The following is a 25,507-nucleotide window of genomic DNA, read 5'->3' on the forward strand; positions in this document are numbered from 1 at the left end:
GCTGCCAACAGGTGGCAGGATGGCTCAGCTAAAAAAAATAAATAAAATCCACTTTTCGTCTCATGTCACAATCCTATCGAGAAATGCTTCATTGTTGTTGCATAGAATAAGAGAAGACGGCACTTCAAAACGACGATTTTTTTGATTTGTGGTCAGCTTATGAGGCACCCACTTAATCAAGCTTTTTCACCTTCCCAATTTGCTTCAAATGCTGAACCACCATAGAATGGTCCACGTTGATTTCTTTGGCAGTTTATGTAGTTGTAAGAGGATCAGCCTCAATGATTGCTCTCAATTGGTCGTTGTCAACTTCTGATGGCTGGCCACTGCATTCCTCATCTTCAAGGCTCTCTTCTCCTTTGCAAAACTTCTTGAACCACCACTGCACTGTATGTTGGTTAGCAATTTTGGGCCAAATGCATTGTTGATGTTGCTAATTGTCTCCGTTGCTTTACGACCCATTTTGAACTCGAATAAGAAAATCGCTCCAATTTGCTTTTTGTCTAACATCATTTCCATAGCCTAAAATACATATAAAATAAACAATAAGTAATGAGCCATCAGCAAAAAAACATGAAGTGAGAAATGCGCGTTAAAATGATGTATAACATAATGACATTTATTTAAGAATGTATTCCAATATCAAAGGCAAATTTCAACAATCCAAAAACCGCAATTATGTTTGCACCAACCTAATACATGATTTATAGGCTCCTTTGTGCTTGGACCATGAAGGTTTAAGAAGTAATGACTCTTCTGAGAATTTTTGAGAGCTTTTACCATTTAAAGCAAGTATTCAGGAGAAGAAAGCTTGGGCTAATGCTACAGTAAAGGTTTGTTCCAAGTCTAGATGATAGCATTTTAAGATTTTGAAGCTTCATTATAAAATTACAAAATTAATTTACTGATCTTCTGCCAGTCTTTTGCCACTTATTTCCCATTTTGGTGGGTTATTTTATCCTAGAAATGAAAAGTTCTGCATTGAGATGGTCCTTTTATGTTACTGATGATTCACTAGACTCAGAAAGGCTTTGTTGTTGTTTCTTACCAAATTTGTATCTTTCCTGTAGGTTTGGTAACAGATTTGAAAGGCCATTTTGTAACTCAGGTGGCTATGGGCAAAGCTCACACTTGTGTTTTAATGAAGAATGGAGAAGTTTGGACATTTGGTGTAAATAATAAAGGACAGTGTGGACGAGACACTGGTGCCATGAACCAAGGTGGGAAAGGTAGGTGTTGAATGTGTGGTCATTAACCTGTGCCTTGTCTCTTCATTAGTTTTTCAGAACAGCATAGTGAAGAACCTTATTTTTTTCTAAACAAGTGGCTCTTTGATGTCATACTTACAAATTAGGAAAACCACTGCATTTTTTATTTGTTTGACGATATATCTCTGGAATAATCAAATATACTTTAGACTTGTAATTGCTGAACAAATGAGCTTGTTACTTGTAAGTTTTCCTAATTTTATGTAAAATATAATAGCACCTCTTTGATTTAGCATTATTGGTGAATAAATTATTCTAGAAAAGTGCATTTTCAAACTCTTTATTATTAGCTTTTTATACCACGTTTTCAGATTTAAACATTTTTGGCAGCAGTCTGTCTGGCAAATACTATCTTCCTGTTTAACAGCATGTGCTTAACCTCTAATTTAATCAGTTCTTGACAACTAAAGAATGATCCTCAGAATACTTAACCTTTTATCAAGAGCTAAATTATAGATGTCCCTTATTCACTGTATCCTTTTCCCAAACAGTCAGGCCCTTAAAGGGAAGAGAGGGGTTTATCTATGCTTGTTGCGGTGTTTTTGTAATAGTTTTTGTCTGCTTCATTTTTGCTCTCAATTTTTATTTTAGCTGCTATTAGTGCTGTCATATTACCGTTCACTCCAACTTGTGATTTTCTGTTTTTAATTTTGTGTAGGCATGAGTAAAAAATATATATTATTAGAACTAAGCATTGAACTGTGTTTAAAGTACAAATGAGTTTCAGGATTAATATTTGTATAAATTAACAAAAACAAGTTTAGCTCTTTAGGGGCCTTTATGATGGCAGACTCATCTGGACATCAAGAGCCCACCATTGTCTTCCCTTACCTCATTTATATGTGTTGTATTTAAAATTGTTTTTAAAAGAACAAGTCTGTTAGAGCAATATTGATTGTAAAAAAGAAGGAAGCGCAAAAGAAAGAAAAGAAGTGGATTACTCCAAAATGGAAATATTTTTTTCTCCTTGCTAGACTAGTCAACTATAGTTTTAGATAATACCTACTAGTCAAAGAGGAGAGAACCAGTTTAGTTTTTTATTTATAATATAAACATTCAAATTATGTTTAGTAAGAGTTCTGAGATGAACAAAGTTGTTTTTTATTATTTGGAAACTTTTGCGAAAATTTGGCATACATTTACACCTATGTTCTGGACTTTTAGTGTAAACTTTGTAATAGCCAAATTAAATTGTTAAAAAGATTTTTTACTTAATAAAAATCACACCCACTCAGCAAGTATTGAATTGGAAAGCTGGCTAGTTGTGTAAGACACATAATGAATATAGATTGCAGAGTTAGAAAGAACATAAAGGGATATTAAAAAGAAGATTTTTTTTAACTAGGAAAAGTACAGAAAATAATATTGAAATATTAAAAAATGGTTTATCTACCACCACATCTTATCATTTTTCAGTGAAAAAATTATAGATAAGATTCTAGTGCCCTGCATTCCCGTTCCAAGACTTATGGTTCTACTCCATCTCTCTTCAGAACCAGCCACAATCGTGACTTTAATTAATGTCCTTTCAGTCACGTTCCTGTATGTTGACTTGTTCTTATATATTTTATATGTACAATGTATTACATATATTTTACACATAAAATATATTTATAGTAATCGCTAATCTATTCATATTTTTCTGTGAAAAAACTTTTGTCTCACTATTGTTTTTGAAATATGTCCATGTTGGTACATATAAATCTAGATGATTGATGTTAACTACTGTGTAAAAACAGCATACCACTAACCACAGTTTATTCATTCTTCTGCTGGTAGATGAGTTTATTTCTAATTTTTCAATGTTATAATTTTAAAACCTTTATACATGTCTCCTGGCGAACATGTGAGATTCTAGTGAAATTGCTATGTTGTAGAGTTCAGCTTTGCTAGATTTTTCTTGGAAGAAGTTGAAATCAATTTTTTATTCTCTAACCAGTAAAGTTTGATTTTCCACATGACTCAAGTGGTTACTATTGACAGATTCTGATTTTTGTCATTGTGATTTTTGCTATGACATTGTATTTCTCTGTAATTTTGTTTGTTATATTGAGGTATAACATATATGCAGAAAAATACACATCATAAGTGTACATCTTGATAAATTTTTACAAACCAAACATATTCCTGTAGTCAGAATCCAGATCAAGAAATAGTTTATTAACAGCAACCCAGGAAGCCCCCCCTTTATGTTCCTCTTTGTCAATATCCTCCTCTCCAGTTAACACCATAAATTACTTTTGCATACGTTGTACTTTATAAATGGAATCATGTAGTATGAATTCTTTATGTCCGGTTTCTTTTCACTCAATTTTATGAGATTCATCCATGTTGTTACAGTTAGTTATAGATTGATCATTCTCATCATTGTGTAGTTGTAGTATTAAATTGTGTGAATATACCACAGTTTTAAAATATTTTCTAGGATTATGGACATTTGGGTAGTTTCTACTTTTGGTTATTATGAATAGTGTTGCTATGAACATTTCTAGTAAATGTCAATGAAAATATGTATGCATTTCTTTTGGGGATATAACTGTACCCAGGAGTAGAATTGCTAGACCTCTCATTTTTCTAACAAAAAATGATTTGTATTCCCTTGGTTATGAATAGTGAATTAGACTGTTTTTTCAAACTTTTCTTATTTTTGCCTATTTTTATTTTGCCATGTATTTCTTATGCTTGCCTTTTTCTTACTGATTTGTAAGAGTTGTTTATATATTATGTTGTATGTGTTGCAAATACCTTTGACTAACTTGTGGCTTATTTTTTATATTTATGGTTTTCATTTGTTGCATGTAGTTTTTAAATTTTGATGACAAGCTTTTCATTCTTTTTCTTTATAAATTTTGGCTCTATGTGGTCAGGTTGGGACCCCTTTTTTTTTTCTACATGAATTAGAGTCAGTTTTTCTACTTGGCATTGTGATTGGCATTGCTTTGAATTTAGAGATTAATTTGAAGATAATAGTTATGGGACTGTTGGGATGATTAAATGAGTAATACATGTAGATCTAGGCACAAGTAAGTGCTTAGTATATTTTAGCTATTGTTATTAAAAATAGTTACTTGGGCCTTCTTCAGGATTGCTTTATTGTAACTCTAGACATACATAGTTATCCAGTATTTGGTTATCTAATTTTTCAGCCTGTCCATAGATTAGAAGTTGCAAAATTTTAAAAAAGGCTATGTATTCTATGAGATAATTTCTTGATTAGACAGATTTATACTGAGTCTGTTATAAGTGTAAGTGATAGGAAAATAAGGTTGAGTAAGGTAAAGTGAGTAAGGCGTAACTTTGTCTTTGAGGAGCTAAGTTTGGTAAGAAAGGCAAACATAAAAAATAATTACTTGATTCCCACAGATTTTCTTTTTCATTATATGCTCTTGTAGCACTATATGTTCCTTCATAATCATATCACAGTTGTATACACATATTTACAGTTTATCCTGCATGACTATTTGATTAATGCATATCTTTTAAATTATAAGCTTTATCATAGCTCATTATCATAGTCCTCAGTGCCCAGAGCAGATGTCTACAAACTATAACCTGATGCCATATCTGCTCAGTGGACTGTTTCTGTATGGCCCTCGAAGCTAAGAATGTATTTTACCTTTGTGAAGGGTTATTTTTTAAAAATGTGATAGAGACTCATGTGGGCCACAAAGCCAAAATTATTTACAGTCTGGACCTTTACAAAATTTTTTGCTGACTCTTTCCCATAAGGTGAAATGCTTAGGGCATAGTAGGTGTTCAATAATAATAATAATAATAATAATAATAATAATAATAATAATAATAATCGGTTGTCTGAAAAGTCATGACGCATTTTTGCAATAAAAAACATAGAAAAAACATGTCATGACTTTTCCGACAACCCAGTAGAAGGACTTACAGCACAAGTAAGTTGTAATTGAGATATAAACAGGTTTTGAAGAGATAGAGACTGGCTCTCTGGAAAAAGTGGTAAGTGCATTCATAGGAAATGACTCCTGAGCTGAGTTTTTGAAGGTGGAAAGGAGTTTCTCTGGTAGATGAAGTAGGGAAAGGCATCTATCTAGTAAATGAGGTAGGCACATACAGGTGGAGCAGAAATGAGCAAAGGCCCAGAGCATGTGGGAGGACACAGGATGGTTAGAAAGCAGAGGGAATTGAAGTCCAGGCACAATGTAGTTTGCCTGGAAAAAATGAGATTGGAGCTCTTACGGCACTGCCTGTATCTTGCTCAGGAGTTTTGTCCTTTTAAAGACCTTAGAAAGACATCGGAGCTTTGTAAGTTGGGAAGTCATAGGATCAAGTATATGTTTTAAGATGCTGATTGCTAGCAATGGAAGGGTGTTTGAGAGTGGAGGGACTCGGCTAAGAGCATGGTCAGGAGACTTTCTTTAGTCCGTTGAACAAAAGTGCAAGCTGTGAGGATGGAAAGGAGGGACTAAAACCAGAAAGAATTAAAAGTATGATCGATAGAAAGCAACAGCTAAGAGATGCTCCTGCCTCTCCTTATTCTTTTGCAGAAAGAATTAGTGGCGCCAGTGGTCCCTCTGTCACGCTTATATTTTAGTATTCCTTCGTAGTATTCACTTGGATTAGTATGTGTTATATATTTTTTAATTGGGAAATGTAATTATCGGTTTTTTAAACATGGGAATAATCTACATAAAAATTATAAATTGATTTGCCAAATAGGGTTTGGAGTTGAAAATATGGCCACTGCAATGGATGAAGACCTGGAAGAAGAACTAGATGAAAAAGATGAGAAGTCCATGATGTGCCCTCCAGGCATGCATAAATGGAAGCTGGAGCAGTGCATGGTGTGCACTGTCTGTGGAGACTGCACCGGCTACGGGGCCAGCTGTGTCAGTAGTGGGCGTCCAGACAGAGTTCCCGGAGGGTAAGAATGCGATTAATACTGGAAAAATAAAACAGTAGTAGAAAATGTGCAGAGCACATTCCACAGTTAGTTCAGCATGTTCTAGTATGTTGTGTCTTAAAGGCATGTTGGCATGTACTTAGAAGTCTCATAATTGTTCTCTATTATAATAATTTCTAGTTTAGTGTCATTTTTATTTAAGTTGCTTTTCTTTCATTTGATTCACTTAAACCATTATTTAAAAACAAGTCAAATTTCTTGAAGGCTTGGGCTGTGCTTTCACTTATATTCTTTTCCAAAGACTGCTTTGATGCCAAATACCTATTCATTTTTGTTGAACATGAATCTTTTCTGAGTAGCGTTATCAGCTATCATAGAGAATACTCAATTAGGGAAAAATAATTTTCTTTTAAATTTACTCTTTGTAATTTTAGGAGTTCTAGGAACTATCACGTCTAAAGTTGCATTTTACCTATTTGTCCTTTTTACTCTTATTGGACCACTTATTTTTTTCCAGGGTCCTATAGTGTCATTTTAAAGTTAATGTGAGAGTTTGGCAGAATCCGAATGCAGGTTTTTCTCTAGAATGTTGGTGAGGATTTTGATTCTTACTTTGTGTTGACATTTATGGCCAATGTAACATAATTGGGTATCCTTCGTGAAATCAAATTATGATAGATTTGATCTTTGTAAGATTAGACTAATTATGATAATTAGCTGTCTTTGGAAAGGAAGGGAAATTTTGTGAAGAAAAGCCCAAAGTCAGGACAGCCCCCCACCACCTTGGACCTCTCTATTTGATACATACCTTTCGTAGATCCGCATAATTTCTGGATCTACTATGAGTATATTCCCTTGTTTATACTATGACCTAACACTATGGCCTAATCTAGTTAAATAGATCATATATAACAGGCCTTTTCTTTTAGGTTTTGAAATTCTCCAATTTTTAAACAATACCTTTTATTTGCAGTTTTTAGCAATGTAAAAATATTTTGGCTCTCTATCAAAGGATGATATTTTTTTTCTACAAGGAGTTGAATTTATCCTCCTGGATCTCTCTCAAGCTATTTCCATTAAAATTAAGTGTCTCCAATCTCGGAATTTAAGCAATTGATAAAAATCATAAATGAATTTATAATTCTCTGGTTCTTCCTGAAATTAATTATTCTTCTTTATATGCTTTTTCCTCAGACATTTATTATCAGTTTCCAATAATTATAGATTTAAATGGACAGTACCTAACCAAGTACAATAATTTCTTTATTAATGAAGCACAAATAAATACATGAATAAAGTCAACATAAGAATATGTGCTAGGACTCTAAGCACTATTAAAAATGGCTTCTATTATTATAAAATTGTGACTACATATCTTAGATTAAATTTAGAATTAAGCATTATTTTTTAAATAGTGCCTACCAACAATTCAGCAGGGCATATTATTGTATCAGTTTTTACTGTTGTAGTTAGTGATCCTGCAAATTGTCATTAATGGTTGCCTTTAAAAGCCAGGATTCACAGGGCTTCTAGCAGTGTCTTTCAAAGCTTCTGCCAAGTAGATCCTTCGTCTGGTACTTCCACAAATCTGGATAACCAGAGGCTCAATGAGGCTGTCAAAAGTTTTTCGGGACTGATTCAACAAAATAATATTAAAGCAATAAAGTCTACATTTATAAAATGTGTGACTAAGAAGTTAGTTATTCACCGACCCTGTTGCCAACTTCTAGGCATGTTCTTGTCTTCTTTATGATATAATCAAATGTCATACGTTTAGTTCACAACTGGTATGAAAAGGACAAAGAGGAGGAAAAATAACAGGTAATTGAACACAGTGAAAGGAGTGAATGGAAGATGGTGCATATAAACGAGAGGGAGGGAACAGGGATCGTATTGCGTGAAGCTGACAAGCTGGGCTCACTCATTGCAGGCTGCCCAACCCTCCCTTAACTTACCTGGTAGATAGGAATGTTTGTTTATTTACCAGCCAACCCATCCAGACCACATAATAGTAAAACTGCTGTGATTTTCTAATTGTGAAAACTTTAAAAATATTTTTTGATAGAATCATTGAAGATAACAGAATAGATTTATATTTTCTGTAGAAAAATACCAACTATGCCTATGAGGAGCGTAATAAACTTGTTTGTAACGATTCACCTGTTGATACCTTTCCTTAGAAATCGACATCCCGATCCTGATCCAAGGGGGTGACTCATTGCTGACTCATTTAATTTAATATCAGAAATGCAGGAAGGATGTTACAGAAAGAGTTTAAAGGGAAGAGTAGAAGGATTTCAGTTAACTGATTATGTTTGTTCTTGGTTTTTTAGGATCTGTGGCTGTGGTTCTGGAGAATCGGGCTGTGCTGTGTGTGGATGTTGCAAGGCTTGTGCAAGAGAGCTGGATGGTCAAGAGGCAAGACAGAGAGGCATTCTTGATGCAGTGAAAGAGATGATCCCTTTAGACCTTCTGCTAGGTGATTTGCTTTACGGCACTAGACGTCTTGCCCTCAGCTCAGTAATTTGGATAGTTTAAGCAATTTCTATTAGGTATATTTTAGAAAATTGAGATAACAGCTAGTTATGCAGTACTGCTTTTATGATAACTGACACTATGTCATTAATTAAAGGATGAGATTCTTTTTCTGTTTTTTGGTAAGATTCTTACAGTAAAAATAATTTGTTTTAGACAGTTTTGTTAGCTTTTACTTTCTTGAATTTCATATAGTTCTGTCATATCTTATATAGTATGTGTGTGTACACACGTGCACACACACACGCACACACATTTATTTTAATTAATTAATTAATGTATTTATTTCCTCCTTTTTATCCAGCTGTCCCAGTACCCGGGGTTAACATTGAAGAACACCTTCAGTTAAGACAAGAAGAAAAACGGCAGCGAGTAATCAGGAGACACAGAATAGAAGAAGGAAGAGGTAAGATGTAGCTGCAGAGAAAAAGTATATGAAGATCTGTTTTCTTACCCTAAACTGAGACCACTGAAAAGTTTACAGAATAGGGTGATTTGGTAAGAATTACGAATTAAAATTAGTAACATTCTAGTAACTCATGAAAATATTCAGGGTATTTATGATTATGCTAATAACATACATTTAATTCAGTAGAATATTTATGGCATATGTCAAACTGTTAAGAATTGTTGTACTATCTGCCAAACATCAAAAACTACTAGCAACTTTTTAAAAAAGATGAATTCTAAGAACTTTTTCTTCACCCAGATTTCAGACTCATCTATTTAACCATAAACAAGTTTAATATATTATTTTATTTTCTCTTTTCTTGGTCATTTATAATCATCATTTGTGCATAGTCCTACCACTCTTCATTCCAATGCAGTGCATAATTATGCCTTTATGTGTCTTTTTTTTATTTTGGAAAAAGCTTATTTTGTACAAGAAGGGTAAGTTGGAGAGTTAGCAGGTTTTAATTGAAAGATAGATTTATTATTTATCTTTTCTTTATTGTTTATGATCATTTCTCAGCCTAAAAATACATTTAATGGTGGTTGTAATAGGTATTTTAGTATATATCCAACAAGCAGATAAATATTAGCGTTACTAAAACTGCTCTTGTCCAATAGATCCTTTGTTGTAGGCTTAAGACATTACAGAGTTCTGTGGTTTCATTCCTCTGCTAGACAAAATCTTGATTAGAAATAGTTACTGATATTATATAATTCAAATATTTACTAAAAATGACATGATATTTGATACATGAGCTAGAACCTATTACCCATTTACCATCATTACAGTTTTTTCTAGGCATGTTTTTTTAATGTAAAATGGAATAAGTAATAAAATATATAGCACACATTGTAAATACTACTTTTATTAAATTTAAGTTGTAAAACATATGCTTGGAACTTACGGACTGTTCTTTATAGTACCTTATAAGCAATGTTGATTAATTGATACAGAGAATATTTGCAGTTAGTTTGGCTTTGTTTACATAACATTATTGCCTTTAATGAGATTCATGTATATGCTGTCATTATTTACATAATATAAGTATGGGGAATTTATGCATTAAATGTTTTGTAGAAAATTGGGTAAAAGTTAAGTTCTGGATCTTTATGACATATTAATTGAGTGATAATTCCTTTATGTTAATGATATGATTTGCTTCAAGTTAATTATCAATGTATCTTTTTACTACCTGTTTTTTATTTTTGTGGACATATTAGTTTGAATCATATGAATTGACATACAAAACCCAGCAATTGCTTATGTTTCAACCAAAGTATAGCAAATTCTTATGATGACTTGATAACTTGCCTAATGCTGTATATCTTGTTAATCCTTTTTCTTTCTCTATAAAAAGCTATTCTTCTCTAACTGTAGTATATTTCTGCATGTCAGAAGTAAAACGACATTGATTTTGCATTGATTATTCAACAAAACTTTGTGATTACAGAATGTTCTTTTGCCATTTATTTTAAAATGTGTCATAGACCTTTAAAGCAAACTCTAACCTTTTAAAGGTTAAAGAAAAACTCTAAAATTTTACAGATCTTATATTATTGTATCTGACTTTACATAGATTCAGGTTCCAGGCAGTTGGTGTATATTTTGTGACAAATTAGTTTCATCTGTAGTCTCAACATGTAGGAACACTTTTTCAAATTATTGATGCACAAAAGTTGTCTTACTCTCATTTTTTGGTTGAGCTCTTTCTTACACATAGTATCCCCTTTCATTTTTGTTAAAACAAAATATGTAGTAAATTTCTTTTCTTGATGGGTTAAGGTCTTCATTATGGACCTTAATTATGGCAGTTGTTACTTTTCATGGAACTGAAATTAACTGAAAATGAAATAAAATTTTGCATATTAATGTTAGAACCATATCTTTGCTTTGCACAGTCACCATGGTTACTGTGGAACCATGCATGTGTTTCAGTTAACACACCACTGTGCAAAGAGAAGCCTGTTTGTACGTTTTATTTTGTAAAAATAACTTTTAAAACAATTTTAACTATATCCATTTTAAAAAGTCAAACTTCGGATTCTTATTCAATGACTTTACAAAATCCTTATACTATGAAACAGTACAGTGATATTATACTTTTATGATCTTTATGTTCCTTCTCAGCACTCCATTACAAGCAATTTTATAAGAAAACAAATTTTTATAAGAAAACAAATAAAATGTACTCAGAGATATACCCACACTTGGCAGAGGGGAAAAAACTAGAAGGATAATTATGAAAATGTCAATAGTGGTTTTTCCTAAGAAGTGAGTTTATAGGTGATTTTTTATTTTGTTACTTAAAATTTGTTTTCTAAATGGTCTCCAATATATGCATATTACTTTATAAACAAAATAAGAGTTATGTTTTAAAACCGAAGCCATTGTTTTTAAAAATTACAGTCTAGTTCTAAGGCATTTATATTTTACCTTTGTTTTTTTAAAAAATATTTTATTTTAATTGGATGGAGGAATTCATTTCAGGTACTATGCTTTCCAGTATTTTAGGGCAGTGGTTCTCCAAGTGATCTCAAAGGGACCAGCATCACTTGGGCACTTGCTACAACTGCCTGTTCTTAGGCCTCACCCCAGACTGAATCAGAAACTTGGGGAGCAGACCCAGCAAACTGTGTTTGAACAAGCCCATCAGGTGATTCTGATGGTGCTGAAGTGTGAGAACCATGGCTCAAGGGCAGTAAATGTTCAGTTTGTTCATGGACCTCTACAATAGAATCAACTGGGTCTAATGAAGCAGAATTTCTGTGTCAAGTTCGTGGATACAGATCTGAGTCACATGCACAGTGTTGTAGGGCTCTTGTTTGACAACTTGCTGGAGAGGATTAGTCTTGTTTTGTCCTCATGAGGAACTGAAATGTCAGATAAATTTTAGTGTTCCAACTGCCACACATACTTGTCTTTTTTTTTTTCTTGGCCTTTACTTGTTACTATCTATTATTTATTTATTTATTATTTTTTATCTTTATTAAATTTATTGGGGTGACTTGGTTAGTAAAAATTATATAGGTTTCAAATGCACATTTTGTAATACATCATCTATATATTGCATTTTGTGTTCACCACCCAGAGTCAGTTCTCCTTGCGTCACCGTATATTTGACCCCCTTTATCCTTGTTACTTTTTAGGTACAAACAGTTTAGCAATGTTAGTAATTATGCTTATTAGTAATTGGCTTTTACCTATGGAGAAATTTCAAAACTTCAGGATTATATCATATTAAATCATTTTACTCGATTTATCTATCTGATCTTATTTACCAGGTTTGTGTTAATTGTTTCAAGTTGATCAGAATTTTAGGACCTCACTCTTATATGAAAGCTTTGCTCAGTGAGCTTTAGGCCTATTGATGCAATTTAGCTGCTATTTATTTATTTATTTATTTATTTTTAAAAGATTTTTATTGGGGAATTGGGGGGATGGGAACAGTGCTGGGGAATTGGGGAAAGGGGAACAGACAAGTTGCTGTCGTTTTGTTCTTCAGTCTAGTTGTAGAGGATGTTGCTTCACTGGCCCAAGTTGGCACCATCATTGCGCTCTTCCCGGATGAGGCAGATCAGTCGCCGGCTTCTGGACGGCTGCTCACTGCGGTTCCTGGCCGCTCATGCTGGCTGCTGGCTACACACGCGTGGTAGCCCATGGCAAACCAATGACTGCCACAGGGGCTGCAGCCTACGCCATCGCCGGCGACTCACAGCAGCCTAGCTCCAGGTTGAGCTGTTGTTCAGCATCTTAGCTGTGGAGGGCAGTGTCACTGGCTCTTATGTGTGGGATCCGAACTGGGGCCCTCTGGCATCCCAAGCCAGCTCTTAACCATCCTGCCACTCGGCCGGCCCTAGCAACTATTTATGACACACAGTTTCTATAATGGAATGTGCTGTCGAAACCCCAAAAAGCAGTCTTATTACTGCTTTTTGATAAATTTGGAACTTTGTCTTTAAATTTTTTATGATATTAATCTTCCACATAATATTTTTCTTAAATACAGAGGGTGCCAAAAAATGTATACACATTTTAAGAAAGGAAAAAACTGTATTAAAATTGTAATACTCATATATACTGATAACAAAGGATGAATACAAGTCACGTTTGACTTATGCAATTACAGGAGGTGCTCAAAGTGGATGCCATCAGCACAATTTTAATACAGTTTTTCCTTTCTTAAAATGTGTATACATTTTTTTTTGGCACCCTCTGTATATAGTCTTAGGTACCAATAGTATTTACAGATTTTATTTCATTGACATTTGTGATAACTTTTAGTTTGTTTTTAGATTCCATAGGGTTCATTGATATACAAATTCTCTGAGAGTTGTATTAACTTTATAAGTGAGGTGCTTGTTCAGTGGAATTTTTCAAGTATAGCTCTCTAAGTCATCAGAAGGACTACTGGGTAATTCTATCAGTGATCTTATGTTTAAATTCCTTGTGAGTGCTCTATTATAATAAAAACTAAGTTCAAATAATGTTGGCTACTTTTCCTTCTTTCTTTCCCCCCTGAATGTCAGATCAAAGTTTCATATTTGTGAGCAATAGATGAACAATAGGTGGGGTGAGCTTACAAGTAGTATATCTTGGTTTGCCTGGGACAGTTCCATTTTATGCCTACTGTCTGGGCATATTTCTTAATAGTGCCTTCAGTAGAATCCTATTTGGTAATAAGTTGTATGGTTAACATAGCTATGATGTATAGCATGGTGATTAAGAGCATGGTTTCTAAGTTAAACTTTGACTCAAACCCCTGGTTTCTTAACTTTTACTGGGGGTATATGACCTTGGAATTTAACCACTCTGAACCTCAGTTTCCTTACCTTTAAAGTGGGTATTACAAATGTACCTACCTAACTGGGATGTTAATGAGGATTAAGTGATTATGTATAAAAATGCCTGACATATACTAAGCTCTAAGTAAATGTTTGATGATGATGCTCGTCTTGGTAGGCTATTCACTTGACTTCTGTTCTCCTTGGATTTGATTCTTTTCCAACTCTGGCCTTGGCTTGATTGCTTTTCTCACAACATTGGTATGCTAATCACAAAACGTCAGTTTTTATTAACAAAACCCGCCACAGCATATGTAGAATAAAACACATTCCATTTTAATAGAAAAACAGTTTACCATAGTTACAAATTAGAATGTAAAAACATTTATTATAGTTTGTCTCTCTAATTTCAAAGTAATTGAATTGTTGCTATATATTATTTCACACTGTGATATAGTGTTCTGTTTTTTTCCCCTTCATATTATATCAGAAAAAAATTTTTGTGCTTTATTGCAATTCCATATTAAAGTAATATAGGAATTTAGGTCAAAGGATTTCCACAAACCTATCCTTTAATTAAATTATTGTTTTTATTTCATTGTCATCTTCTAATCAAGTTTTATACATTTTTAATTACATCACTGACTGGATTTTGTTTTATATATTTGCTTAATGTTACAGTATATACATTTTTATATTTTGCTAGTGTTTTTTTCCTTTCCTTCCCATTTTCCTCCACCAAGCAAATGAGGTTTAGTCCAGTAGTTATACTTACATGTCTTAATCCATTATAATGTAATTATGTGCAGATATCTACAAATGTGTGGAAGAATAGTCATATGTTCATTTACAAAAGTTATATTGTATTATATATATATACACTTGTTATAACATTTTTTTCATTTTACAAATACAACATGAACACACACTAGGTCAGCAAATATGGATCTACCATATTCTTGGTAATAGCTATATAACATGTCATAATATGGCTATACTACAGTTTTTTCAACCGTTATTTTGTTGATGGGCATTCAGGTTATTTTTCAGGGTTTTGTATGTTTTGCTATAATAAGTATTCTTAAACTTGTAGCCATATGTATTGGATATATTGGAGTTTTTGTTCATATAGTAGTTTCCCAGAAATAGAATATCTGAGCCAGAGAATGTTTATGTTTTAAATTTTTAATAGATATTTCAAATTGGTTTTTAAATGTTATAGGAATTGATCCAGACTAATGTATGAGAGTGGCATTTTCCTCTAGCATCACCTGTATTAGTTATTCTTTTTAATTTTTACAACAATTAACAGTGTTATCCTGTTGCTAATTTAAACAACACAAAAGCATTTTCTGTGTAAAATTCTTCATAAATCTCATTTTAATAGCTGAATATTCCATGAATGGGTACATCATAGTTTTTAATTATGATGTATTTAATTAATTATTCTCCTACTTGATTGTTTTCAATTTTTTGTTTCAGTTAATAAGGTTATATAGTAACACCTTTGAACTAAAATTAAAAAAAAATACATTTCAGAGTTTTCCTTAGGATAGATTTGTAGATGCACTATTACTGGGCCAAAGCATTGTAATAATTTTTTGGTTCTTGAGATGTATCACGAATAACTTTTCTGAGAAGCTTGTCCTATTTTACGCTGCCACTTTCTCCAGCCACTCTTCCAGCCTGTGGATGTTTTCTGAAAACCAGTTGTCTACACATGAGGAAGGAGCTTTTAAATATCTAAATCTTTACTTTTCACTCACCTATTTCATTCAACCCCTTCCTACTAAACCAAATAAACCAACAAGTTCTGTTAATTCTGTCTTCTTAATTCTATCAAAAAATTCTTAAAGCTTTTGAATATGTCTGCTTCTTAGAATGCTACCGTTGTTTTCTTAGTTCAGTCCATTTCTGCTCTTTGCTTTAATTACAGCAAAAAAGCCTTGTAAGTGGTCTTACCCTCATTCTTATTTTCTTCTAAGTTATTGTCTATCTTCTATTCAGAATGTTTTTTCTAAAATGCAGTGTTTTTTCTAAAAACACTTTTCTATTTAAAGCCAAAAAGCTATTCATAGCTCTCAGAATGGAGTCCACATTTTATCTCTGCATCCTTGTTTCCCTTTACTCTTCCTATTCCCCATCCCCAGACATGTTTCCTATATCTCTGAAACTTCACAGTACTCACTACCTTTTTCATGAAGGTCTCAAGCTTGTGTGGTATTTTCTCTTCTTGTACCCTGAAACTCTCTATTTTCTTGCCCTCGAGGTTTGCTAGCTTTCCCCTCCAGTGTGCTTATTTGTCATATTTTTTAGAGTGATTTATGTATATTATGTATCAATTAAAAATTAATGTATTTTGAAGAAATGAGACATTTTGTTTATATTTTAAATATATCCCATTCTTACATTAAAAAAATGGAGCTCAGTTTATATAACCCTAGTTTAAAATGATTGGTACTATATTACTGGGACATATTTAATTCTCCTAACATAAATTAGCATATTTCTATCTGTAGTAATGATAAGATATTATTGTTGGTTTTTCATAGAATTGGTGCTGCTTGTATTTTTATCTATGTAGAGACATAATTAAAATATACCTTTTCTACCAATTTTTAAATATTTAATGAAGGATACTTTCGTATTTAATTTGACATGTGTCATATTCTATAACAGGGCATAGTTTCATTTTGTTCAATCGTGTTCCATGGTTAGAAAAATTCATTGATAGCTGAAGATCTGTAGGGAATCATGATGAAACTTGCTTTAATTAAAAATGTTCAGTGCTCATGTACTGTCAGTTTTCTTTTCAAACACTGTTAACTTCTTAACTGTCAAATTTAGAGTTTTGAAATTTGTAGGCATTTTTAATGTTACTAAAACTGAAGAAAACTGTAGTTCTCTTCTGTGAGAAAAGAACTAAAATTTTACAGTATAATTTAAAGTTTTTTTCCAAGCTAAATGATAATGAGGGAAAGCAATTTTAAAATTTTATTTAAATTAATTGGGCTGTACAGTTTTCCCTTGAACATTGTAATGCATGGGAAAAGCTGTAATCTACATGGGTATGTATTTGTGTATATATGCATAAGTTCATAGCGGAGCTTCCGAAAGAAATGATTTTATGACAGATGGTTAAGGTTTCATAAATGTTATTGGGTTTAGATTCCTGGGACTCTTTAGCATAAATGTGAAACTCAGTTTATCCGTGTTTCTGTTTTTGTTTATGAGGTTACAGACATTATACACAAAGTTAGATTTATCATTTTTAGAAAATCAAATCACATACAACTACAGTTCTGTCTTTATAAAAGAGTGCTTTTCTATGTGTGTGTGTATGTGTGTGTGTGTGTGTGTGTGTGTGTGTGTGTATCAGATCATAGTAATTTTTTGTTTCTGTTTTGTGTTTGGCCATCTTGTTTTCTTATCTCTATGACAGAATGTAGTTAGGTCAGTAGCATTTATCTTGATTTTTGTAGCAAGAGTATTATGTATATTTAATCTTGAAGACCTTGTTTAAATTTGATCATTAATTTAAAAATTAGTTGGTTTTTGGTACATCAATAGGACAGGTATCGTTTTTAATGAATGTATGCTTTAGTAAGTTTGAATCTATGTTAAAATATTTGTAAAATAAAATTTGTAAGATAAATATTTTATTTATTGTAACTATACTTTCTGATTATTTATTTGAGACCATTAGTAACTGCCTGATAATTTTATATGTATTAAAGATTTTTGCTATGTAACTATAAAATATTAAAGTTATTTAAGATATTAAAATTGTGTATGGAATGGTGAACAGGTTATGGTTGGGGGTGGAGGATTAACGTGGGGTGTTTGGGAGAAAAGTATAATGTCCAAAATAGTAAAGAGTAAATTTCCATGCTTTTTAGTTTGAATTATTTTTGTTCATTGTAGTGTTTTCATTTTGTGAGCTTTTCTATGCACATACAAAATGTTTCTCCTCAGGCCCCCTTGTATTTGCTGGTCCTATATTTATGAATCATCGAGAACAGGCTCTAGCCAGACTCAGATCCCATCCAGCACAGCTAAAGCATAAACGGGACAAGCACAAAGGTATTTGGACTTCCTTATCAACTAGGTGGGATACTTTCCCAATTTCTTCCACTCATTTGAATTTTGTCTCTGGGAAAATGCACAACCCTAATTCTTCTACTTTGCTTCTGTCATTATTAATATAGCCTGAGGAGAAAGAACATGTTGAAAGTTGTACTGTTTGTCAGTGACTATCAATTTTATTTCTTTTTTTTTTCTGTTAATTTTAAGGACATATTTTAAAGTTTATCTTTTTTTTCCCCATTTCTTTTCAAATTTAGTAATGTTAAGGGAAGGTGGAAAAAAGCAATAATTGCTTTCTGTTTGTATCCTTTATTATCTGTTCTTAGATGACTACCATCTGGCATTGTATTTTTTTTGTTAATGCTGTTTATTTGCTTTAGAATTAACAAAATTACTAAATTCAGTGTATAAAGTAATGAGTTGACTGCTATGACACTTTTCCATTGTTTTGATATTAAAGTTTATATACACAACACATGATTCATTTGATATTTGAGGGTCAAATATGATAGGTGTAAGCAAAGTGAGTTATATAGACCTGTAGTCCCCAGAAACTGTCAAAAGTCTGAACAAGTCTGTGACTGACTAGGAATCTGTTTATGCACAATTCTTTGAGTAGCAGAATTATGGATTAATTAAAAATATTCCTAAATCATGCTTATTTTCTTTTAAACCACTGGTTATGGATCCACTAAAATTAGGAAAGAATTTAATACAGAGAGTTTATAAATTGTGTAAGATACGTTTCACCAAATAGAATAGAAAATTTTAAAAACAAATATTCCACTTAGTCACGTTAACCTGACTGATGTTTTGTATTTTATTTTTTTGCTGTATGACTGTATAATGATAGGCTAATTTTAATTTTAAACTTTCACATATAATATAATAAACTTAATTTTATTTGCTTCTCTCTTGTTATCAGTTTGCCACTCAAAGCAAAAACACAAAACAGCCAAAAATCCCTGTTTTTAGTAAAAGCACAAATAGAGTGCTACTTAAGGTATTTTCTGTAGAATTAAAAATTGAGAATATTTTATTTTATTTTTAATTTTTATTTTTTTGAGAGTATTTTAAATCTATTGTTATTAACCATAGTAAAATTTGTTATTGCTTTATTTACAGAGTGCTCTAACAATACCATAAATATTTAAATACAAGGAACAATATTTTGGGTATGCTATGTAAATTATTTTAGTTATTGCCAGAATCTCTGATCTCATATTTTCTACTATGCCACTCACTGTTAGAACAGACTTTCTCAGTGTCTCCTTCCCCCCAATTATAAAAAAGTGAAGCTTTTTTCTAATACTTTACCTGAGGTTAAATATTCACTTTTCATGAAACAGTTTAAAACTTTTTCAGGTCCATGTTAGTATCTATGGACAAACATCTTCATTTTTCCAAAATTTAAAATGAATTGCTATATGGAGACTGAGTTTTCAAATTTAAAACAGACAATGTCACATTGATTAGCTATAGAAATTACTCATCAGTAGCTAGCCTTACTTCCATTTGTATGCCATAGGGTTATTTTATAACAAGACTCTTCGTATATTTGTAGTAACCTCTTTGGAAGGACTTATTTTATAGTATTAGGGCCAGCTTTTAAAAATTAGATTGTATGGTTTTATTGAGTGAAACCATTTTATCTCTTTACCACCAAAATTTAAGTTCAAAGTGTAAGTAATGGTGCCCTGTTTTATATAGAGTATTAACTTATCACTTACTAATTCTAATTCTGATACACCCACAAATTCTCTCCCCCTTATCTCCTTTTACATTCATTTTCCCTGTCATTTAATCATCTCATCATTCAATGCTATTTTTACTCTTGCTATGTGTAGTAAATCTTTTAATAACTATTTTTTTCTGCATATATTTTTTTTTCTCTATTTTCTTACCCTATTTGTCTTCCACTGATAAATTTATTATATTGTGTTCTGTCTTACATTTAATTATATTGGTGGTATAAATTGTAGGATGATAATAGTTAAAATTTTCTAGATTATGACTTTTTTGTTTGGGTGTGTGGAGGGTAAGAACTGTGGATTTATTGTTAACAGGAGTGAGTTCTAAGATGGAAAGTTGGGAGAGCTTCTGGCTGACTGGAGAGAATTCAGAGAAGGTCATGGAATCCATTCTATACAGGCAAATTTTGACTAGAGGCAAAATAAGAGTATTTAAGGCTGAATCAATAAGTATGACATATATTCATATAACATATAGTAAGTTATTTTAAAATTGTAACCGTAGACTATTTCAAACAGATACCTGGGTTAACATTTGTTTCAGCTATTCAGCACCTTACATAAAAAAATATTTTAATACAGCATTCCTAGTTAGGAACTCTGAATTGCTCTGGAGATAGTCTTGATATCTGTCTGGAAGTGACTGATGTGAAAACCCAGAAGCACACTTGTAAACATCTGTGTGTGTCTTACATCTGTTTCTGTTTAGAAATGCTGTGGTGTAATGGAAATATAGCCTTTGGAATTAGGCTTCAGCTTTAATCTTAAAAATATAATTTACTAGAACTATGTGGCCATTCATAAATTTCTTAATCTGTTTGGCTTTAATTTTCTTATTTTTAAAATAAGAATGATAATCCCTAATTGATTATGTTGATATGAAGTTTAAATTAAGATACAGATGTGGGTGTATATAAATACATACATATATATTTATATATTTTTTACAACTAGAAGCCCTCCATGAATACTGGCTTTAATTCTTTGAATTGAATTGCTTTCTCTTTTAGAATTATCCCAAAAGAACAAAATTTGAGATTTGTTAAATGTGTAATTAGTTTATTTTTACAAAAGATTTAAGTAGTCAGTTATTTTTGGTGTTAAAACACATGAGTCTTGTGCCGGCCGAGTGGCTCAGTTGGTTAAAACCTCGCTCAAGAGTTTGAGCACTGAGCAACAGCGGTTTGAGTCCCAGCCCGAGCTGAGCAGCCGCTGAACTGCCAACAGGTGGCAGGATGGCTCAGCTAAAAAAAAACAAAAAACAAACACCACATGAGTCTTATATTTGATCAAACTCCAAAACTGCTTTACCATTTATTACTTTGGGCTGGTTGCTTAATCCCTCTAAGCCTTAGTTTTCCCAACTGCAAAATGGAATAATAATACCTATGTTATCAGATTATTATATTGATTAAAGAAAGCAAAAGTAGTGAATATTGATTATTTTCCATACATTATTTCACTTAATCTTCGTAAGAGCCTTGTGAGGTAATGTACCATTATTGCTATTTTAATAGATGGGAAAGCCCAGACTTACAAAGTCCAGTTTCCAGTTGTCATACAACCAGCAAATAGTAGAGCCAGGATTCCAGTCCAACTCTTAGGCTCCAGTGCCCCAAAGCACTTATCCACTTTGCTCTTTAACTTTTCACGGTGTTTAGCACAGAGTGTTTAGCAACTTGTGATCACTGCTACTTTGCTGTTTTATTTTAGTGATTTTGCTCAAAGTACTCACTGTGTTCTGTGATACTTTTTGTGATATGCATGCCCAAAAGATTACTCCAAAAAGTGTAGATTTAAGTAAAAATTAAAAAGTTAAGTCATTTTGATACTGAATCCTCTTTTCTCTGTATGTATACATAAGTATATAAATAATGTGTATATGTAATATATATATATATATATACACATACACAATATATTAGATACATATCTGTTAAAACTTTATAGCTATTATAGTTTCAATATCACATGAAATATGTATGAACATACTTACATTAGGGAAAATATAGATATGCTTATTCCTGAATGGCCATTTATAAGAATATTCAGACCAACTATTTTTCCTGCAAATCTGAGATTAATTTTATTGCTGCTCATTAACACTTCACTGAATAATAATGAGCTTGAGCTAAATTGAATTTCACTTGCTGATTCTTCGAATTTGCACTAGATTTTTGGCTACTTATTAGGTACCTTTTTTCTTTGAAAAACTTTTATAAATTTCTAAATTATTAGAACTATACTTTATTTTTTAACTGACATCAAATACCAGGTACAGATATATATATTTTTAAATTCTGCCAGTGCTGCTTATAATGATCAACAACCTCATCCCTATTTTTTTCACTTATAATAATATTTTCACCATCTATAATAATCGAGAAATTATATGGATACAAATTTGTTTAGATGAATAAAATGTTTCTAGTACTATTTTTAACCTTTAAATTATAGTTCTAACTCTTTTATTACTATGGTTTTAATCAGTAAATTGCTAGGCTTTTTTTTCTCTTTCCCGGATGGTATGTGTCTTGTAGGATTTGTATTTGTATTTAATCTCTGACTGAAATGAGGGGCAAATTCAAAGGTAAAAGATTCTACTAGACATCGACCCATTTATATAAAGTGGAATGATACTTGTAATATTGAATTTAATTAAGTCTGGCAAAATCATAAGAATGCAATTTGTTTTCTGTGTTAAATCAGATTTGGTTTTAATAATTAGATATTTTTACCAGTTGAGATAAAGCTTTGAAATTTCTACACATCTGTCATCTTATTTACATAGTCTTTGGAAACTGCTTATTTATTTTTGTATCAGCCGATGTTTATATTTAACCATTCCACTCTCTTTCCAAGATGAGGAGTCTTTGAACTAAGGGTATATTTCATTTTAGATACAATGAAACTAAATGTTCTGGGGTTTTTTTGTAGTACATCCTTTCTTGCAGCTTTATTTGGCAAACCCACATTAGATAATTTAGCAGAAGAGGAATCACATTCTTTATCCTATTATAGTAAAACCTCTCACTAATTCAGAATTTATGATATTTCGGATGCAGTATTTGTGATCTTTTTTGAGTAAAAAATTCAAAATAATTTCTTCCTCTGAATTTTCAGGGTCATACTTATAAGGGAAAACCTGTGTAAAATCACTAGCTTTTCAAACCAAGGGCTCAAGAAATGAAGGATTCCTTCAGCGTGCCTTCAACCTCTGGGTCCAGCAATTAATTCTTGTATGTTAAAGGACTTTTATGTTTATGGTACATTTTTAATGTAATATAGGCCTATTTTGAATTATAATGTAGGTAACCTCCTTTTATTTATTGTAGCATTTAGTTTAATCTATAATCTGTACTGCTTGAAGGTAATAAAACTGAATTTGTACTTAAATGTTCTATGATTAAGACCTTTTCGGTAAGTCTTATAGGCCAACCCATTCTGTTATTCCGAATTAGTGAGGTTTTACTGTCCTAGTGTTATAAGGAGTTTAAAGTTTTTCAAAATGATAGTCATTTAGTTATAGAAAGTTATGCTTTAATTTAGGCCAGTTTTATCTTACCTGGATATTATTAGAGGTTAGAAATATTAGATAAAAAAAAGATAATGTGAGCATGAAATGATTTGATGTTATTCTGCGTAGTGTTCTAAAATGGGCAATGAAAATACAGAATTAAAAATCTGTCTGTAGATTCACCTGTATATCTGCATATTATCCACATTATTTAGAGTTGCTTTGCCACAGGAGAGTGGCTTAGACTAGTTGACCTTTTGAAATTCCTTTTAGATTTACATGTGTTCAGTGTGCAAGGCATTTGACTCTTGATGATCTAGAGGTCATAGTTTAATGATGTGTAGTTTTAGATTAGATTAGGAAAAGTAAGTTGTCTCTCTTGTTTACACATTCCAAATAAAGGCTTCATATTCTGGAAAATGTGTTTTTTATGTTACGGTTAGAATGCCAGAATATTCAAAGCCAAATGTAGAAACCAGGGAAGGCCTAAAGCATGCTTAAGGGCAACTTACAAGAAGGGAGGAGGAAAGGAGTGGACAAAAAGAAAGGTTTGGTTGAAAGGAGTTAGTGGTTGGGGGCCAGAAGGTCACAAAGCAGAGTGACTGAGAGGCAGCTGGGACAGGAAAGATGAATGAGAGTAAGCCATTGACCTGTAATATGCTGGACAAAGCTATTGGGTGTTTATAAATATTTAAAGTTTAATTGAGGTTAGCAAAATACTGGTGGACAGAGTAGCCTTTCTGTGTTTGGCCTTCCAGCAAGGCCAGGGGGCTGTCCTCAAGCTAGGGTTGTCTTTGGAAGAGTCCAGGCGTTTATCAATCAACTAGAAAAAATTTTTTTAATGACTAGTACTAACAATATCACTAAGTTTAAAATAATTGTTAAATGACTTTGCATGCAGTTATTTTTTTTGCAAACTAAATTTTTCCATATAAATTATTACATTTAGAATTTTGTTTCTATTTAATGGCCTGTTTACATTACATAACTGATTAGCTTAATAGGTTTTATTTATGACCAGATCTTATCTCTGTTTTTATTGATTTAGTGATATTTACAAACAGAAGTATATAGTATCTTTCAAAATTGCTTCTTTACAGGTAGATTCTTGATCTTTCACTTCTAACAGCTGCAGATTCTTCTTGCTTGTTTCTTTTAACATTTTTCTTGTTCTTCCATTGTAAACTGATGTAAAATTTTATTTTGAAGATGAGTAATGGCTTAATTACAAATTATAACACTTACAGATGGAAGTGGAGAACGAGGGGAAAAGGATGCAAGCAAAATCACAACATATCCTCCAGGCTCCGTGCGGTTTGACTGTGAGCTCCGGGCTGTACAAGTCAGCTGTGGATTTCACCATTCAGGTAGCAGCTGGAACTTTAGGGTATAACTACATTTTTACAATTGTGCTAAATCATTTATTTGTTTAGTTTAGACAAATGTATCTGTTAATTGTGTTAAAAGCTATAGTGTGGTAATATCAAATCTATTAAAGCTTCGTATTTATTGCAGAATTTCTTTTAAAAACTTTGGCATGATGGAATGGGTACGTGTCCAGAGGTCTGACTTTTAGTGACTTCTGATGAACTTAAAATTCAATTCAGGAAATTCCTGAAGATGAAATAAACTCTGAAATTTCTTTTAACCTAGAATTCTGTGATTTTTATTACTCTGGTCTCATATTTTGTTCCTGTTCAAGGAGAAATGTGCATCAACAGATTTATTTTTTTAATGTAAAAAATAATTAAATTCTTAGTAAAAAGTATTGCATTTGGGTTATATGGCTTAGGTTGTGGTATTCAACCTTTATAAAAATAAAAAAATGTTAAATTTGTTGATGCTAGGTATAGTTCCTTATTTGAAAAATATTGACAGATATTAAAGTTCTGACATTTCATTGATACTGTACATAATTGTACAAAGCTCAAACCTGTCTGCAACCTATATAATTATCCTAGATATGAGACAACAATATTTTATATAGAGTTACTCATCATTAAAAAAATTTTACAGTTGACCCAAACCAATGTTTTATTAAATATTAATGTTATTAAATGATATTTATACAAATTTTAAAGTATGTATCATGAAAAACATTGTGTATTTTTATTGTATAAAATTATTTTATACAACTAAAGTTACATTTATTTCTCATTAAATATAAATTTGTGCTCTATTGCCTATTTGAGCACAAATAGTGCTCAAAGTAGTGACAATTACCCTGCTTTCAGTATGGTGT

General features: G+C 32.0%; 1 protein-coding gene across 1 annotated transcript in view; it reads left to right on the plus strand.

Moving 5' to 3' along the window:
- The window catches only part of MYCBP2 (MYC binding protein 2), a 270,913-nt gene that overhangs the window by 67,648 nt on the left and 177,758 nt on the right, over positions 1 to 25,507 (plus strand). The window contains exons 14-19 of the mRNA XM_019654304.1: positions 1,071 to 1,229; positions 5,958 to 6,162; positions 8,475 to 8,620; positions 8,981 to 9,082; positions 17,887 to 17,994; positions 24,513 to 24,652. Coding sequence (XP_019509849.1) covers positions 1,071 to 1,229; positions 5,958 to 6,162; positions 8,475 to 8,620; positions 8,981 to 9,082; positions 17,887 to 17,994; positions 24,513 to 24,652 — 860 coding nt within the window. The remainder of the gene's footprint in view (positions 1 to 1,070; positions 1,230 to 5,957; positions 6,163 to 8,474; positions 8,621 to 8,980; positions 9,083 to 17,886; positions 17,995 to 24,512; positions 24,653 to 25,507) is intronic.

Source organism: Hipposideros armiger, unplaced genomic scaffold, assembly GCF_001890085.2.
Source record: "Hipposideros armiger isolate ML-2016 unplaced genomic scaffold, ASM189008v1 scaffold_219, whole genome shotgun sequence".
NCBI lineage: Eukaryota > Metazoa > Chordata > Mammalia > Chiroptera > Hipposideridae > Hipposideros > Hipposideros armiger.